Source organism: Chrysemys picta, chromosome 8, assembly GCF_011386835.1.
Source record: "Chrysemys picta bellii isolate R12L10 chromosome 8, ASM1138683v2, whole genome shotgun sequence".
NCBI classification, from domain to species: Eukaryota; Metazoa; Chordata; order Testudines; family Emydidae; genus Chrysemys; species Chrysemys picta.
The window spans coordinates 42987842-43007694 of record NC_088798.1 but is presented as its reverse complement, the minus strand read 5'-3'; the positions used below and the strand labels follow the sequence as shown (position 1 = coordinate 43007694).

Sequence of the window (19853 nt, the reverse complement as noted above, 5' to 3'; positions counted from 1 at the left end):
CATATCTGGCATGTAAATACCTTGCAATGCCAGCTACAAAAGTGCCATGCGAATGCCTGCTCTCACTTTCAGGTGACATTGTAAATAAGAAGCAGTCAGCAGTATCTCCTGTAAATGTAAACAAACTTGTTTGTCTTAGCAATTGGCTAAACAAGAAGTAGGACTGAGTGTACTTGTAGGGTGTAAAGTTTTACATTGTTTTGTTTTTGAGTGCAGTTATTTAACAAAAAAAATCTATTTGTAAATTACACTTTCACAATAAAGACTGCGCTACAGTACTTGTATGAGGTGAATTGAAAAAATACTATTGATTTTGTTTATCATTTTACAGTGCAAATATTTGTAATCAAAATAATAATATAAAGTAAGCACTGTGCACTTTGTATTCTGTGTTGTAATAGAAATCAATATATTTGAAAATGTAGAAAAACATCCAAAAATATTTAATACATTTCAATTGGTATTCTATTGTTTAACAGTGTGATTAATCGCAATTTTTTTATCGCAGTTAATTTTTTTGAGTTAATAGTGTGAGTTAACTGCGATTAATTGACAGCCCGAGTTACTATAAAAATTCAGGAGCTAATCTTTACTGCTAAGGGTCTAGATTCACTGTGTAGAGATAGGGTGCCCAACCTACAGCCCACCAGAGCATTTCAAAAGGCCCACAGCCTGCTTCAACACAATATACTAACAGTCGATTCATTAGTGTTTTGTGTTCTTTACTGTTTTTTTTTGTTTTTTTTTTTACCATTTTCTGTAATTCTGATACATTTTTATACACTGATTTCTTTGTTTTTAAATAGACAATACTGTACATAGAAACAACCCATCTAAATACATACAAAACCACCTGAACTTAAAATATAAATCAATACAGGTGACTATAAATCTGATTAAAATATGTAGAATCTGTTTGGCCCACACAAGGTTGTGGCTTAGATTTATATGGCCCTCCTGTGTAATGATGTAAAAACCTTTGACTTGAATGGGTATGTAAGTCATCATTTTTTATTTTCTACACATACCATAAAAACATCTTTCTTCAAGGGACTCTCTTTCACACAATACTTCTTACCTTAACAGTTTGTTTCAGACGATGAAGTTGGGGTGGCAGTGGTAAACCTCCTACAAGAAGAACTGTTCTCATGTTTGGCAGACCAATCATCAGCTCTTTAGCTTGTCTCTCTATCTGAATTGCTAACTCTCTCGTTGGTGTCAGAATAAGTGCAGATGGAGTTTTAGTCTAAAAAGGAAAAAAAAAATACTTCTCTCCACCATAGAATTTTCATTCTTAGGTGAAAACCTAACATAAATCTTTCTATAGTGACAGTTATGTAGTGCAGTCATTTTGATCTAATTAGCTAGTAAACAGCCTACTAAAATCATGAAGCCAACTCTAATATTCAACTGAAAGATAGATAATTCTAATTGACATTTAGGTCCCTTTACGCTGCTCTGGCAGTGAGTGCAATGTAATGTATACCAACTTCAAAGCACCTTTACGTGCCAGAGCAGTGTAAAGGGCCTTTAGGGTATGTCTACTCAGCAAAGAATAACCTCCGGCTGGTCCATGCCAGCCAAGTCAGGCTTGAGGGGTTCAGGCTTCAGGGTTGTTTCATGGCTGTGTAGACTTCTGGGTTTGGGCTGGAGCAAAGTGTGTATGTGGAAGGGGAGGTCCCAGAGCTCGGGCTCCAGCCTGGAAGTCTACACAGCAATGAAACAGCCCCACAAGCCTGAGTCGGCTGGCATGGGCCAGCCATGGGTTTTTCTTTGCTGAGTAGACCTTTAGTGTCAATGAGAATCAGACACTAAATTTTCAAAGCAATTCAGTGCATTTTCTTTTTATAAAGAAAATACTAAAACAGGCAGACACCTATGTGATTTATAATGCCTTTTATTTATTTTTGTCAGGTAACAAATGCATCACTTCTAGCTGTTTTCTGAATCAAAGAATCCTTTAACTACTTTTCTCAATACTGAACTGGATACTAAAGACAGGATGCAGGCTAAGCCTTAAAACGGGAAAATAGAAAATTCTCTTAGATGTGTCATTATTCCCCTGTCAGCATTAAGAGAACTGAACCGGGAATTAACCAAGAAGTAGAATTAACTTGATCATAATTTGTATATACATTATAATATGCTGAAACTGTAATTTAATTTAGTCTACTGTATAAATAATACATCTATACATCTGTGAAACTAGAAAGATCACAACTGTCTAGGCCTGAAAATAATATTTATCTAGCTTGTTTTCCCCAACATTACAATAACAAGGACTTATTTACCAAGAAAATAGATTTCTCTTTTCATAGACTATTGTTTATTCAAACGGTTGTTACTCATTTAAAAAAAGATAAAGAAGAAGAGTGGATTTACAAATCCTTGGAAGACTATATTGCCCTACTTAATTCTAGAATCCAAAAGCCTGTATATATCAACACATTCAATAAATAAGTTAAAAAAATACTCTGTTAACACTACTACAATCATAGGGCTTTGTCTACATGGTGCATACGTCCCCACTAATGAATAGCGCATTAACGGGACCATGCTGGCACGCACTAAAAGTTCCCTAGTGTGTACTAATGTAGTCCCATTTCAAAAACACTCCTGTTTTTACATTAACATGCACGAGGGAACTTGTAGCACCAGCAGGATCCACACAGGCCAGTCAGTGCACAACACTAAATCTATACCCTCATTGGTGTGGACTAACACGCCATGTAGACAAGCCCTGAAGCCCAGAATTATAAGTGAGCAGCAGGGCTCAGATGTAATTAGTTAACATTTCTGGTTTTATCTACACAGAGAGTACAGGGATCATCCATCCCTTCCCTGCCTTCCCCGCAAGACAGACAGATCAGCCGTGGAGCCATGCCATGGCCTGGACTACTCTCTGGGCTACAGTAGTTATTGTGTGTGCTGGGCTACCCCTCTCTATGGAGTAACTGGGGAAAAAAAACACTTAACTGGTACAGTCACTGAATTATCAGGCTCAATTCTGCCCCTTGGCAGCCACAAAAAGAATTTCCACAGCTGTGCAAACCTACTGTGCAGATTCTCAGCATCTTGTCCCTTCTGAACAGCAGCAGAAAAGGTTACTCACTTTGTGCAGTAACTGCAGTTCTTCAAGATGTGAACCCCTATGGGTTCTCCACTTCAGGTGTACATGCACCTCTCAAACCCTCCATCTGAAATTTTCAGTTTGTAGTGTCCTTTTGCACAATGCATGCACTATGCCTACTCAGGTCAGACACCAAAGCAACATAGGAGTGTGCGGGTGAACCATCCTCAGTTCCTTTTCCACCCAGATGTCCCATAGAGAACAGCCTGAAGCAGAGGGAAAGAGAGGGTGGATTGTGGAGCAACCATAGGGGGACACAAGTCGAAGAACCACAGTTAAGGCACAAAGTGAATAACCTCTTCTTCGTCAAGTGATGTCCCTATGGGTACTCCACTTCAGATGGCTTCTGAGCAGTATTCCTAGAGGGAAAAAGAAGCTTTGGAATTGAGTCTAGAACTGAAGATAGTACTGCAGTATCAAGTGCTTCATCAGATCTGCTGGCATCGATTAAAGCATAATGTTTCAAAAACGTTTGTAGTGGGGCCCATATAGTGACCCTACATATCTCAGATACTGGCACATTCTTAAGTAATGCTGTAGATGTTGCTTGTGATCTGGTCGAATGTGCTATCACTCTTGGGAGGGGGGGAGAGATGAACGCCTGCAGCAGCATAATAAGTAATGATTAAATCCAAATATCCATCTCAATAAACTCTAAGCAGAGATTGTGGACGCCTGGGATCTATCCATGGAGGAGATGAAGTGTCTAGGTGACTTTCAAAATTGCTTAGTCCTATCTAAATAGAAAGCCAATGCCCTTTGAACATCCAAGGTATAAAAACAGAGAGCTACGAGACTGGGAAAAAAACAGTTAGGTGACTGGATTGGTGAAGGTGGAATTCAGATGGAATCTTAGGTAAGAATTTAGTGTGTGGACTTAAAGACACTTTGTCCTTAAAGATATATGGGGGAAGGAGGGGGATCTGCCATCAAGATGCCAATCTCCCCAACCCTATGGACTGACCATGATGGCTAGAAAAAAAAGACTGTCTTCATAGATAAATGGAGCAGAGAGCCGGTTGCCATAGGTTCAGATAGAGGTCTCATAAGGTAACCAAGTACCAAGTTGAGGTTCCAGGTTGGGGTGGGATCTCTAATTTGAGGGTAGAGATTCCCCAAAACCTTAATAAACCTAGTCAATATCAAGGGAGCAAAAATGAAGAATACTTTTAACAACGGATGAAAGGCTGATACTTGGACCTTAATCAAACTAACTGATAACCCCTATTTCTTCAGATGCAACAGGTAATGCAGGATGGCACAGATTCTGGTAGGAAGCAGCCACATCACCACCAATGGAAGAAACTCTTCCATTTCTGCAGGTAAGTAGTACAAGTTGACCTCTTTCTACTATTCCATAACATCTGTTATACCTCTTGTTCCTGTTGTATTTCCATAGACCAGAAGGATTCTAACTCTGTGAACCATTGAGGAACCACACCCTGAGGCAGAGAATTGCTAGGTTAGGATGAAGCACATGGCCTACACTCAATGAGAGGAGATGAGGAGTGGACAGGAGCTTAAGCTGCATTTGGACACAGATGAAGCAGGTAAGAGTACCAAGCCTGGCTCAGCCATGTCAGCATTATATGGATAACTTTAGCCCTCTCCTGTCTGATTTTGCTCATCACCCTTAGTATCAGCAGTGTTGTGGAAAAGGCATAGAACAGACCCTTCTTACAAGACAGAAAAGAGGTGTCCCCCAAGGACTGATGGCCCAGACCTCTTCTTGAGCAGAGAAGAAGGCACCCTTCCTGTTTCTGGAGGTGGCAAAGAGATCCCAAGCAGTCCCCATTTTTGGAATATGTTTTGGAGAACTTGTGCATTTAGCTCCCATTCATAGTCTTGAGAGCAGTACCAACATCATCAGCTGTGTTGTTCTGAATACCTGGGAAATAGACTGCTGAAATTTGGGTCTGATGAGCTATGCACCAGTTCCATAGTTTCATGGCCTTGGCACACAGGAGGAGGATCCTGTTCCTTCCTGCTCATTGAAACAGAACATGCAGGATACGTTGTCTGTCATGACCCTGATTAACCTAGTTGGCACCTGACCAGAAGGACGAATGGGGAAAGAAGATACTTTCAAATCTGGGTGGGGAAGGTATTGTTTGTGCTCTCTTTGTGTGTGCTCTCTCGGGACAAAGAGCGAGACCAAGCAGGTAACTCAGCTCCTAAAAAGATCCTGAACTGATGCATCTAAAAATTACAGAAATTGTAAGTAATAGCAAGGAAATGCGTTAGATTATCTTTTGGTTTAGCTTGTGAATTGTCCCTATGCTTAGAGGGAGGTTTATTCCTGTTTTTTTAACTTTGAAGTTGAGCCTAGACAGGAATCCTCTGTGTTTTAAATCTTTTTATTTACCCTGTAAAGTTATCTTCCATCCTGATTTTGCAGGTGTGATTCTTTTACTTTTTTTTTTTTTAAATAAAATTCTTCTTTTAAGAACCTGTTTGATTTCAAATCCCCTAAAAACCAGGGATTTGGTCTGTGCTCACTTTGTTAACCTATCGGTTGGTATATTATTTTCTAGCCCTCCCCCCCCAGAAAGGGGGTGAAGGGGCTTGGGGGGATATTTTGGGGCAGATAGGGCTCCAAGTGGCCCCTCCCTGAATGTTTGTTTAAATCACTTGGTGGTGGCAGCAATACTGTCCAAGGACAAGGAAAAGCATTTGTGCCTTGGGGAAATTTTTAACCTAAGCTGGTGGAATATAAGCTATGGGGGACTTTCATGCAGGTCCCCACATCTGTACCCCAGAGTTCAGAGTAGGGAGGGAACCCCGACAACCCCAATGAGGGGTAGGAAATGAAGACAAGCGTTCCTGACAGCCCTAAGCACCAACAGATTGATGTGGAGACTGGTTTCTTGAATTGCCCATCTTCCCTGAGCTGTGAGAATATTGAGGTGGACTCCCCATCCCAACAGTGATCGATCTGTTAAAGTCACAATGGAGCTTAGCAACAGAAAGGGATCCCTGAAAAGACACTGATTGATCCTTCCACCAGTGTAGGGACTTCCTCCCCTGTCTGTCCAACGTGTCTGACTGGAAAATGGATCATTCTGAGCCAACCCAGGAAGCAGTGGAGGTGTAGCCTGCATGATTGGTCAAAGGTACAAGTTTTCACGTGCCGCAGGAGCTGAAGACAGATCCTTATTGTAGTCTGAGGGCTGCATACCAGAACTGCCAAAGTTACGAATCTGTCTAAGGGAAGGTAGTCCCTGGCTGCCAACAAGTCCAAATAAACCTCTATAAACTGGATCTTCTGTACAGGGGTTAAAGTGGATTTTTTTACATTTCGTTTCAGGCTAAACTGCAGGGGTTAACATGGGACAGAGCAAGGGCTGTCTGAGTGGAAGACAGCACTGCTTCATAGGAGCTGCCCTTGAGTAATCAGTCATCAAGGTATGGGAAAACTATAATCGCTTCTTGTCAGGGGTAAGTCGCCACTGCTTTTTTGTCCAAAGAGATCCAGTGCTTTCTGGTCTTTGTCTTATAGGGTAGATTTAGAGAAGTACTGTCTATCATGCTCATTTACTCCCTGCACATCACCACCGGGGAGTTAGGTGGGAGTATCGGAGAACAAAAGGTCAGAATCCTTAAGGAGAACATAATACTTCTTATCTGCCTGTTTACATGTGGTCAGAACAGTGGCAGGTGTCTGTCATACAGTCTTAGATGGATCTAGGAGTATCTCGTTAATGGGTAACGCCACCCTGGAGGTTGTGTGGACGAAAAGATATCCAGCAATTTGTGCTGTGAATCCTTGACTTCAAGAGAAATTTGCTAACTAGAAATTTATGACTTTTTGAAATTGCTGAAAATCTCTGGCAATGGATGGTGGTGGAGGTATAACCATCTCATCCAGAGAAGAGGATGAAATAAGTGTTTGAGGGGTGTTCTCTTTATCTGCCCTGGATTCCTGGTCTTCAAATGTCTCTTGGGGGTGGGGGGGGAAGGGGGATGCCTCATTGGGGAGGAGAGCTGTGCAACTCTAGCCTCCCTATGAGACAGTATAGGTGGTCCGACAAATTGCTGCCAATAAGCATCCCAGGGGTCCCAGTGTGGCTGCTAGGGGGGCCCATATGGAAGTTGGAGTGGCATGCAGGGTTGGTTCCATCACCCTGGATAATGAGAAGAATGTTCCCTGTGACTGTCAGAAGGGGGAGAAGAGAAAACAATCCTCTCACTTCTTATTTAGCTAACTATAACTATACTAATTAATCAATCAACTATAGAAAAAGAGAAAAGATGAAGCATGCTCGAGGCAGTTGAGAAGGAACTGAAGGCAGTTTGCTCGTACTCACCTGTATGGACTTGGTGTCCAGCATAAGAAGGCATAAGGCACATGTCCAGGCTGAAAGCACATTACTAACTGAAAATCTCTGCTTGAGAGGCACATGCGCTGCTGAAGAGGAGCACCCATAGGGATACTACTCGAAGAACTATAGTGATTCTGCTGCACTTTGGATCATCCAACCCTAACCTGCCACCAATTACTTGAAAAAGTAAAGCCATTTCCCTCCCACCCATAATAGACAATAATTATTATCCTAAAAATTAACAAGTTATAGAGACAAACTAAAGTTTTTCAGATGTCACAAGCAAAATCACCAGGATATAAATAAGCCATTGTGTATTAAAGGGGGAAAAAAAGAAAACCTCCTAAGTTATAGAGACACTTTGATTTAAACCCACCAAAAAAAAAAAAAATTCAACGTTCAAATGAGAATCTGGACTGAAAAGTCACCACACTGTATCCTGAAACTGAAGCACAGAATACACCTCTACCTCGATACAACGCTGTCCTCGGGAGCCAAAAAAACTTACCGCATTATAAGGGAAACCGCGTTATATTGAACTTGCTTTGATCCACCGGAGTGCGCAGCCCCGTCCCCCCGGAGCACTGCTTTACCATGTTATATCCGAATTCGTGTTATATTGGGTCACGTTATATTGAGGTAGAGGTGTAGTATGCAAGATCACTCATAGCTTGAAAACTTGCCATATGAAATATAAGCATTCACGTTAGTCTCTTTTCCCTTACTTCAGATGGTATTGTCAAAGATTAAGATAAACTACAAAGCAAAAATGAAAACTGAGTTAAGTATTCAAGTATGCACTGATGGGCCCCTTTTGATGAGGTTGAGGGGAGTAGTCAGCAAAGAAATAAGTTTTACCTAACCTTTAAAAATTATTTTACCCTCTGAATTCCTCTGGATATTTGCTGTTTGGCTGAAGACATTGCAGCCTGAATTCATCTGTGAAATCACATGAATACCAGGAATGTCTTTACAGCCCTCATAGTATTTGTGATGTCACAGAATGATGCATGCTGGGATATTAGCAACTAACTCCTAAGTTACTGGGAGTACTACATAATTATTGGGAGAAAAAACACCAAAAAAGTGTCCTTTCAATAGGTTACTTTTTGTGAACAAAAGTAAACTGCAAGTACATTAATGTCAATGAACAGACTATATTTCCTGCCCACCCAACTAGAAAAATATTTACAATATTAGGGGGGAAAACTCTTTAAAAAAAAAAAAAAGTAAACTACTGAGCTTCAATACAATAACTGCCATTTTTAATTACATTGAGAACTCTGGACTCATTAAGCGTCTCACCTCTTTCTGAATATTTACATAAACTTTAATTACCTCTTCCAAGGCTTTAATAATAACTGGAAGCAGGAAGGCTGCAGTTTTTCCTGAGCCTGTGTCTGCACTGGCCACGATATCCCTTCCCAAAAGTCCAACAGGAATCATCTGCATCTGGATAGGGGTTGGAACTTCATAGCCTGAATTCTTTAAATTATAGTTTAAAGTTTCAGGAAAACCACAGTGTTCAAACTCTATAATAGGTCTTGTAACTCCTTTGCCCTGGACAACAATACCTAACTGCAATTTAAGGTTCTTGATCTGGTCATCTTGCAGGCTTAAAATAAAGGAATGTTCTTTATAGGTATAAAGGGTGACAGGCAAAAGAGTTTCTGGTTTTGATTCTACTTTCACAAAACTGTCAGAGTTTAACCCTTCTTTTTCTTGAGCTTGTAAAAGATGTTTGGCTTTACATTCCAAACTACAAACATCTTCATCTGTTTTATCACAAATATATTCACCATAACGACCACAAACAACACATATAGGTTCTCCAGGTTCTGCCCAGCGCTGGGATTTGCTGAAAGATTTAATGGGTTCTACAGAGGAGCTGTCTTCATCAACATTTTGGTTGTCACTTCCCAAAGATTCATCAGCAAAGGGGAAGTCTGAATCTGGAAAAGTTTGTAGCTCTGTGCATTCTTGTACTGCTTTATATAAATTACATCCTGAAGCAGACGCATCTTTTATAGTTGGCTTAACATCTCTTAAGTCTGTGACCTCCACTAATAAGGGTTCTCCAGAAGACAACTTTTTTATTTTTGCTGTACAGCTTAGGTCATCATCAGCATTCCTCTTGACTTTAAGAGACCTTGGAACAAACATGCTTCAATATTCTGTGAAGAAAATAAATTCAATTATTAAAAGGTATTTTAATGTGGCCTGGGGGAAAAGTTGCAGAGAGGAGCTAGTCAGATACTCCAGCTGGTAGCCAAAGCAGGGACTGCTACACTGCAGCAGGGAAGCATGGGGTAAAATAGGGTCCAGCCAGGGTCACCCCTCCCTGAGTACACAGAAATGTGGAGGGGAGACCCCTGACCCCAACTCCGGGGGTGTTAGGGCCCACATGTGCCTTCCCCCACCATGTGGCCTTGGAGAAAAAATACAGAGAGCAGCCAACCCAAGATTCCAGCCAGTAGGAGAAGTCAAGCCAAAGCATGGAATTCTAGACATTCAGAGAATTTTCTGCAGTTTTGACTGGACTTTCTCTGCCCTGTGCTGATTGACTGTTTGCTCCAACCCTCTCTGTCACCTTCCTTCCTAGTTTCGTCACCTCAGTTTCACTCAACACCTGGGCTTCTGACCCTCTTGACCCCTGTCCCGTCTACCACTTTCCTTTTCTTTCCATTTAGCTTATCTCCTCCTAAGTAAATCCACTCAAAAGATGTGTGTATACACACACAAACACACACACACAGTTCATGCTGTTTGTTTATTATACCTCTTCCCCCATCTTTGTCTATTTAGGGTTTGTCTTGTCAATTTAGATTGTATGATCTTCAGAGTGGAGACTTTGTATAGTACAATGGGACCCCACTCTTGGTTGGCCCTTAGGCTCCACTATAATAAACATGATTAATAATAATCATCGTGGTTTATTTTTACCATGAAACATTACAATCAGTGAAATGTGTTTTCAAGGCAAGAGACTGAATCAACATTGATAAGTGCCTAGTAGTTAATTAACAGTTGTTTTGGCTCATAGAGCACACCTCAAGGCCTTTGGGACCCTCACACAATGACAGCATCTTCCCTTTCTCTAAACAATATTGAAAATGTTTATGCTCATCTAGACATCATCTAGACTTTCACTGTTGAACTTTTCACCTTGAGTGTAGTATCACTTCTTGTTTCAGCCATCCTGCCATCTTCTTTACTTATCCCTTCCAAAGCCTGACCCCACGCACGTCGAGGTCTAAGTTCCCTCTAAGTTGTGCAGCCATGCAGCAGGCTATCAAGGGCCATGCAGACGGGGAGAGGCGCTTTTCCCCCAGTCCCAGCCCCGGAGCTGCCAGGGCAGGGAGAGGCACTCTCCACTGGCCCCGGGCTGCTGCGGCAAGAGAGGGCTGGAGGGAGTCCTCTCTGCCCGCCGCAGCCCCGGGGAAGCCTGCACCCCAACCCTCTCATCCTCAGCCCCACTCCAAAGCCTGCACGCCCAGCCGGAGCCCTCACCCCCCCCCCCAAACCCTAACCCTCTGCCCTAGCCCTGAGCCTCCTCCCGCACTCCAAACCCCTCATCTACAACCCAAACCCCTCGTCCCCAGCCCCAACCAGAGCGCTCATCCCCTCCACACACACCCCAACCCTCTGCCCTAGCTCTGAGCCCCCTACACACTCTGAAACACTCAGCCCCACCCCCACGACACCCCACCTCCATATTGGTGCACAAACAAAATTCATTCCACATATGGATATAAAAAATTAAAGGGAACGTTGGTTGAGGTGCCCACCATGAATCTCACACTTTTCATCTCATTTGTCACCTTCATCCTAATATTCTCCCCTTCCATCTCTATCTCATGTTTCCATCTTCTTTTATCTCATTTTCTTCCCATCACCTCTTTATACTCTCTCGCCAGCCCCCTTCAGCCTTCCTAGATAGCCCACATAATCCTTTGAAATCATTTACTAATTTTAGCTCTTAATGTGTGTAAAAAAATTAAATAAAAAGTATCTCACAATCTTTGAGATTCACGTTCAGACCAACAAAATAATACAGTAAGTTGTGGTTAACCTCATCCTACCTTCCCTGACCTTCCCTACCCAACTATTTCTTGCCTTCCAACTTGTGCTGTGCTTAGCTCCAATCCTGCATATACATCTGATTGACCAGGCCCTTACCCACCACCTCACCGCCCTGAAGTCCAAGTGACATCAACTAGACTCCTTTGCAGGACACAGGGCTCAGATTGCAAGTTTCCTGGAGAAAGAACTGTTTCTTACGCATCTGTAAAGCACCTAGTATACTTTGAGTGCTGCATAAGTAAAAGTATTTTTCTGGGCTACAAAATAGTTTGTTGTACAGTAGCACAGATACACTGTTGGTCAAATTGAGACAATTTTGTGAATATTATATTAATAACTAAAAAAATAACTTAACTGGAAATGAGACATCACCCAGGTTTAACTTTAATACAGTTGTCCAGTCCTGTGTCTATGGAAAATCATCATCATCAGGATGGCAAATTCCAAAAGAAACACAGACTCCTTGCAAATCGAGTGCCACCCAGACTGATCTCTGGCAAGGTGCTTAAGGTAGTCTGATTATATATTCAGTTTATCTCTGTGATCCTCTTGAGGAGCACCAAGGGTTGTGAGACATCACACCACAACCTACGTTCAGCAGTCTTGTCTGGGCCTACTGTGGATCAGCTCCATGAAGCCACCAGCCTCTAACAACACAAACACTACTTTCTAGGCCCCACTCCCCACTGTACAGGTTAGTGATAAATACAAACCAACCCGAGCCCACAAGCATTCCCTGTAGCATCCAGTTCCTTATTCACTGAACACTCCCAGAAATACCAGACCTGTTGTTCCAAAAGGAACAGTATACAACAGCTTGTAAGATTCAGCTCAGGACCACCACTTTGCTTGCCACCACAGCACTTAGGTATAATTATAGTGACAACAAAGATACATTTCTTATCAAAGAATAGCGATTCAACTGATAGTGAATAAAAATATTAGAAACAAACGGTTAAATATAAAACAAAATCATAATAACCTGTTGGTTAAGTTTGGTTTCTTAGAAAGTGTAACCTCCGGTCTAAAGAAGTTTCTCTTACTGAAAGTTTCTCTCACTCATCCAGCATTTTCAATCAAGACTGGTTGAGAACGCTTTGCCATGAAGCAAACTCGCTGACCATTTTCTTCCCCAATGAAGGGTGATAGGCTGTCTTCTTTGTCCCCCAAATAGAGCAAACCATGATGTGCACTTCAAGATAGGGATCTCCGTCCTCCTCCCACCCTCACTTTTTTTTTCCATCCTGTGGGTTTCTTTCTTTGAAGTTCCCATAATATTTCATTTGCATTGGTTCTGACTGGTAAGTGGCAACTCCTTGTGAACTGTACAATACTTAATGTACATTTAAACAGCCAGATAGACAAGAAATGTTTATCTGACAGAAAACCCATTTTTCACCTTTGCTGGTGACCAGTTCATAGATAGAGACATTAAGAACTTCAGTATATATACACATAACTCCTTACATAGTTTCTGTACATACATTTCACAATAATATTGATGATCAGAGTGATACAGGATTTTATTAGAGACATAACATGACATTCTTCTGGTGAGCTAGAATGTAAACTGTAAGATTCCTTTAGAACAGCATTACGATATTATCCAAGGAGTGCATTGATATTTTCAGTAGTTAATAATGGCATATAGGACTGGTCAACATTTTTCTGTCACAATTGTTTTTCAGTCTAAAGTTGGATTTTCAACCTAATGACATTATTCAGGAAGTGTCTGCTTTCTGTAGAAACTTTCGCTTTTTTGTCAAAAAAACATATATACAAAAAAATCCAAATATTTTGATTTGGATCTCCTGCTGTGGTGCCTCATGGGACCTGTAGTTCAGTTTCCTCAGCTCTCCATTCTCTTCTAAGGCCTGGGCTCCCCACTCAAAGTGCATCTCCCAGCTGCCGCTCCAGCTGCCACACACACACAAACATATATCACCCTGTGGAGAGGCCACAGCTCCAGCTGTCACATACACCTTCCAGAGCACAGAGGCCGCACCTCTAGCTCTCAGCCACCCTCTTAGGCAGCAGACTTCCAGGAAAACCCATACACACACCCCGTACCCTGCGACCCTCACTTCTGCACTGCTGCTGGTGGAGGCACTAGCTTTCGAGCTGGGCGCCTGGCCAGCAGCCTTCCTCTCTGGCTGCCCAGCACTGAAGGCAGCACACTTGTCAGCAGCAGGGCAGAAGTAAGGGGAGCAATCCCATGACACCCGCCCAATCCCATGACACCACACACACAATAGCCTTGCAACCATTCCATCCTGAAGCCTTTTAGGTCTGGACCCCTATAGTTACAACACTGAAATTTCAGATGTAAATATCTGAAAACATGAAATTGACTAATTTTAAAATCCCTGGCAGTGAAATTGACCAAAATGGACAGTGAATTTGAAAGGGTCCTAAACTATAATGACAAAGTGCTTCTATCACAGACAACTTAAACTTGCAAAACTGAGCTTTTGCCGACCATCCCAGAGCCCGCACGCTCCAAAATAAGCCTACCGTGGAGCTTATACCAGCATACCTATGTCAATCAGGGATCACACCCCTGGCCTAGCTATGCCAACAGAAGAAGTTTGCTGTGGAGACACGGTTCTGGACACAGACATGGTGGGGCAGCGCAGTTAGGTCTGGTCCACACTAACCCCCCAGTTCAAACTAAGATACGCAACTTCAGCTACGTGAATAACGTAGCTGAAGTCGAAGTATCTTAGTTCGAACTACAAGGTACTTACCGCGGGTCCACACGCGGCAGGCAGGCTCCCGTTGACTCTGCGTACTCCTCTCACGGAGCAGGAGTACCAGTGTCCACGGCGAGCACTTCCGGGATCAATTTATCGCGTCTAGACAAGACGCAATAAATCGATCCCAGAAGATGGATTGCTTACCACCGAACCCGGAGGCAAGTATAGACGTACCCTTAGAAGCTCGGTCTTGATCTACACTAGTAACTCGCCTGTCTAGATAACACCACTTATGGGGTGGGATTTTCTTTTTGCGACATTTCTATACCGGCAAAAGCCCTAGTGCAGGTGGCGTGACAATGGCAAAGACGCCGCCTGCCGAAAAGCTACTCTGGCCAGGGAGCGAAACCAGACTGGCAGAAGCGCTCGCTTGCTGTGTAGCCATGGGGCAAACCCCGGCTAGTGTGGACAAGGCCTCAGCCCAGCCCTACGTTCTCCCCGGAGACACAGGAAGGATTTGAGCGCGCGCCACCATCCCGCCTCTCCGGGGTCAACCGGTGCAGGGTCTCGTCCATACCGCTCTGCACGGCAAGGTGGATGCGGGCCCCGCCCGGGGGACCCCGCACTGCAGGGCTTGGGCTGCCCGGTGCAGACACTCACCCGCCCATCCCGCAACAAGGAGCCCCCGGCGCTGCGCAGCTCCCCGCCGCCTGCCTCGCCGCAGACGGGACCCACAGCCCCGCCGGCGCCGCTGCTTTGGAGCTAGCGCGCTACCGGGGCGAGGAGTTGCTGGGTAACGTAACTTACCGGTACCTCCCCGCCATACGCCTCGTCACCGGCCCGAACTTCCCTTAGACAATGGCGACACCACAAGCAGCGAGAAAATCGAGTGCCGAGACAGCGAACAACCAGGCTAGGCCGGCTTTCAAGTCCCACGCAGGCGGCGCGGGCGGCGGCGCGAACCAGAGTGCACGCGCTGGAGCAGCGAATCACAGAGGGCGGGGGGAGGAGAGCCTGGGGATGGAGAGGGACGAGATCGAATAGGACGGGGGGAGAAGAGGGACACCCTGACAGGGCCTGAGGACAGAGGGTGGCGGCGAAGGGGGGCGAGTCTGGGTGGAACAGGCAGCAAAGCCAAGAGGGGACAATGCGCGGGGGGCGTTTCTGCCCCTGACGGGAAATGCAAGAATCAAATGTCAAAAAGCAGAGCGCTTAGGGAACGGGACACGGCGACGCCCAACGCCGAGGTCACCCCCCGCAAGTAAGGCGATTAAACAGACAGCGGGCTCAATTGCAGCACACGACGCAGGAGGGGAAAAGAGAGTGGACGGGCAGGTGGCGGCTGTGCAGCAGAGCAGTAGTTACAGCGGAGGAGGCAGCTCCCGCAGTCTCAGCCCTTCTTCGCCGTCCCTTCTAACTTTCTGAAGAAAAGCATCTTGTGCCTGAACTTTCTCCTTGGTCTCCATCTTTTCTACAACATTTCCCTGATGCGGAATTATTGTTTTGCAGGCTTGCAAAAGAAGGGTGGGTGGGTGCCTTTTTTTTTTTTTTTGCTCTGGAATAATTTAAATGTGACTAAGATTTCACACATGGCATGTGCATTCACTCCTCAGTAAGAAACGCATGCCTTGGGTGAGGGGAAAAGAATGGAATGGGGAAATAATGGTGTCTGGATAACCAGGTAGCTGTATGCTCCCAAGTAAGTGACACAAAGTATATACACAATATGGTATTTTCTATCAGTTTTCAGCTTGGAAAAGAGATGACTAAGAGGAGATATGAGAGAGGTCTATAAAATTGTGAATGGTGTGGAAAAAGTGAATAAGGAAGTGTTATTTACCCCTTCACATAACACAAGAACCAGGAGCACTCAATTAAATTAATAGGTATCAGGTTTAAAACAAAGAGAAGTACTTCACACAACACAGTCAGTCTATGAAGGCCAAACCTATAACGGGGTTAAAGAAACAATTAGATAAGTTCATGGACCATTGGTCCATCAGTGGCTATTTGCCACGGGGAATCCCTAGTCTCTGATTACCAGAAACTGTGAGTGGATGACAGGAGATGGATCACTCAATGGGCTGGTCCCCACTTAGTCCGGACTTCGGACTAAGGTACGCAAATTCAGCTACGTTAATAACGTAGCTGAATTCGAAGTACCTTAGTCCGGACTTACCGGGGTCCAGACGCGGCCGGAAGTCTCCCCCCGTCGACGCTGCGTACTCCTCTCGGAGAGCTGGAGTACCAGCGCCGATTGTGGGCACTTCCGGGATCGATCCGGGATCGATTTATCGCGTCTTAACCAGACGCGATAAATCGATCACAGAACATCGATTGCGTGCCTCCGGACCAGCCGGTAAGTGAAGACTATGATTGCCTGTTCTATTCATTCCCTCTGAAGCACCTGGCATTGGCCACTACTGGAAGACAGCATACTGGGCTAGATGGACTATTGGTCTGACCCAGAATGGCTGTTCTTATGAATTAATATCAAAACCTCTGTACCATTTCTTGCAATCTAGTTGCAGCAATTCTGCACCCTTTTCTGCAGTGCACTGAATGCAGTAGTCCAATCCATGCATGTTTAATTATATGAGAGTTTCAGAATATAAATTCTCCCAAGAAAAGCTTTTCCTCTTTCATTAATTGGATCTAGCAGATCCTTGTGGTCCTGAGGCGGGTAGCAATTGATTTATCCGGGATCGATAAGACGTGATATATTGATCCCCGAGCGCGCTCACCGTCAACTCCGGAACTCCACCAGAGCGAGCGGCGGTAGCGCAGTCGACGGGGGAGCTGCGGCTGTCGATCCTGCGCCGTGTGGACCCCAGGTAATTCGATCTTAGATACTTCGACTTCAGCTACACTATTCGCGTAGCTGAAGTTGCATATCTTAGAGCAATCCCCCCTCCCAGTGTAGACGAGCCCGAAGACGCAGTAGCCAAGTTTTGATTCCATGCTAGAACAGCCTGGTGCAGAGACATTCTGTTAAAGGGGTCAGGAACTGCCTAAGCCTGTTATACAGTATTCCAGCTTTATATGTTAACAGAGCACTGCAAAATTGGAGATGATTAAATTCTCTTAGTATCCATTCATAAAAATTCTGCCTCAAATTTGGGAGTTTCATTTTAATCCAAGAGGATATAATATTAGAAGAAACAAATCAGAAACATACACGAGTTAAGAAAAAACGGGTTAAGAACTGCTACAACCGCTTCCCCATTTTCTACAGAAATTTGCATATACAGATTGTAATAGACCCAGACCAGTTGGGAACAGCAGAGTAGCAGAAGGGAGATATACTGGCCACTGGATAAGTAGTTTTCTGTTCCCTGAGTGACCAGAGCAGGGGCTGCTCCAGGCTAATAGACCACCTGACTCCAATTAACCTGCTAAGAGTCAGGTGAGGCAATTAGGCACCTGACTCTAATTAAGGCCCCTCTGATGCTATAAAAGGGCTCACTCCAGTCAAGCCAGGGGGAGCTAGGGAGCCAGAGGAGAGGGAGGGAGGAAGGAAGGAAGGAACTGGGAGCAAGAGGTATGCAAGAAGCTGAGAGTGAGTAGGCGTACTACTGGAGGACTGAGAAGTACAAGCGTTATCAGACATCATGAGGAAGGTCCGGTGGTGAGGACAAAGAAGGTGTTGGGAGGAGGCCATGGGGAAGTAGCCGAGGGAGTTGTAGGTGTTGTGCAACTGTACCAGGAGGCACTCTAAACAGCTGCAGTCCACAGGGCCCTGGGCTGGAACCCGGAGTAGAGGGCGGGCCCGGGTTCCCCCTATACCTCTCAACTCCTGATCAAACACAGGAGGAATTGACCTGGACTATAGCTTCTACCAGAGGGGAAGGTCTCTGGACTGTTTCCTGACCCACAGGGTCAATCTGTGAAGCGAGCAAATCCGCCAATAAGCGCAGGACCCACCAAGGTAGAGGAGGAACTTTGTCACAACTGGTGTCAGAGGTGGGATTTGGGGCGCACAGCACGGCGGAAGAAGGAGGGTGATTTAAAAAAAAAAAAAAAAAAAAAAAAGGAGAGGGTTTATTTATTTTTTCACCACAATGGATGACATAATGCGGGCACTGATACAAGCTATGGCGGCCCAGCAGGAGGCTACCCGTGTCCAGGCAGCCGCCCAACAGGAGGCAGTGCGGCTGCAGCAAGGGACTAATCACCTGCTGATGGACCAGGCTGCTCAAGACCGAGCTATGTTGCGAGAACTGGTAAGCCAGGTAAAGACCCTTACAGAGCTGAACCGTGGCCATGATGGGATGCGGCTCATACAGGCCAGCCATTGGCTGCAGAAAATGAGGTGGGAGGATAATGTAGAGGCATACCTTCTGGCCTTTGAGAGGACAGCCCTACGGGAGGCCTGACCTCGAGATCAGTGGTCTGGCATCCTTGCCCCATTCCTGTGTGGGGAGGCCCAGAAGGCCTACTATGATCTGCCTGAAGAGGCTGCAGCAGACTACCCCCAGCTGAAAGCAGAGATCCTGGCCAGATCTGGGGTAACGACTGCAGTGCGGGCCCAGCGGTATCACGAGTGGAGGTACCAGGAAAACAAAACCCCGCGGTCTCAATTGTATGACCTCATCCATCTCGCACGAAAGGGGTTGCGAACTGAGTCCCGGAATCCGGAAGAGATACTAGAGGTTCTGGTCATTGACCAATACATGAGGGGACTACCACCAGACCTTCGCGCCTGGGTAAGCCAGAACAAACCCTGCACCTATGACGAGGTTCTTGCATTGGTAGAGAGGCGAAGGACGACGAGGGAGCTGACCCGACCAGTTAAGGAAGAGGCATCCCGAGTTAAATTAGCAGCACCAAGCCCCAAAGCTCGGGTGACTGGGCCACCAAGAGGGCCCAGGTGGAAAAAGAGAGGGGCTGAAGGCCCACTAGAGGCCACAAAGAGTCAGAGCACTGAGGGAGAAGAGGATCAGGATGTTAGACTGCCCAAACCAAGAGACCTGGGAATGCCTAGGGCTCCATACAGATGTTATGCCTGCGGGGAGTGGGGACACATAGCTGCACAGTGTCCCAATGCTGAGGAGTCTATGCAGTGTAACCTGGGGAACTGGGCAGACCCATGCTCCCTAATCCACCTTGTGGGGGTCTCACTAACCCCACATATGTATACCAGACCAGTGAAACTAAATGGGGTAGAGACCATAGCACTGGTTGATTCGGGGAGTGCTATCATGCTTGTCTCAGGGAAGCTCATGAAGCATAGTCAGCTGCTGTGGGCTAAGCATACGGGGATAACCTGTGTCCATGGGACAGTTGGTTATTACCCTACCATCCCAGTAAAAATCGAGATTCAGGGAAACACTACTGAGGTAGCAGCAGGTGTAGTCCTTAAACTCCCATACCCGGTGCTCATAGGGAGGGACTTCCCAGGGTTTGGAGACTTACTCCCGGTAAGGGGATTGGAGAAAGGGGGAAACCCTGAAGTTAGAGAGGCATCCACAGTAGACTGTCAACCCCCAGTCTTCTCTGAAATATCTCCAGATTTGTTCTCCACACCCAGACAGGGTAGAAAGACAAAAAGGGAAAGGAGGACAGCTAAGGCCTTGGGAACCCGAATACTGACCCAAAGCCAGATGGTCGCTCTCGTAGGTA

At 45.0% G+C, this 19853-nt stretch overlaps 1 protein-coding gene across 15 annotated transcripts in view; it reads right to left on the bottom strand.

Moving 5' to 3' along the window:
- The window catches only part of DDX59 (DEAD-box helicase 59), a 97959-nt gene that overhangs the window by 7376 nt on the left and 70730 nt on the right, over positions 1-19853 (bottom strand). For 3 of the 15 annotated variants that reach the window (XM_065554372.1, XM_065554378.1, XM_065554376.1), the window contains exons 1-2: positions 15039-15179; positions 8791-9626 (exon numbers count right to left, since the gene is read on the bottom strand). In XM_065554372.1, coding sequence (XP_065410444.1) covers positions 8791-9615 — 825 coding nt within the window. In that variant the 5' untranslated portion in view covers positions 9616-9626; positions 15039-15179. The other 12 variants (XM_065554373.1, XM_042840674.2, XM_042840675.2 and 9 more) reach the window with 8 other exon arrangements.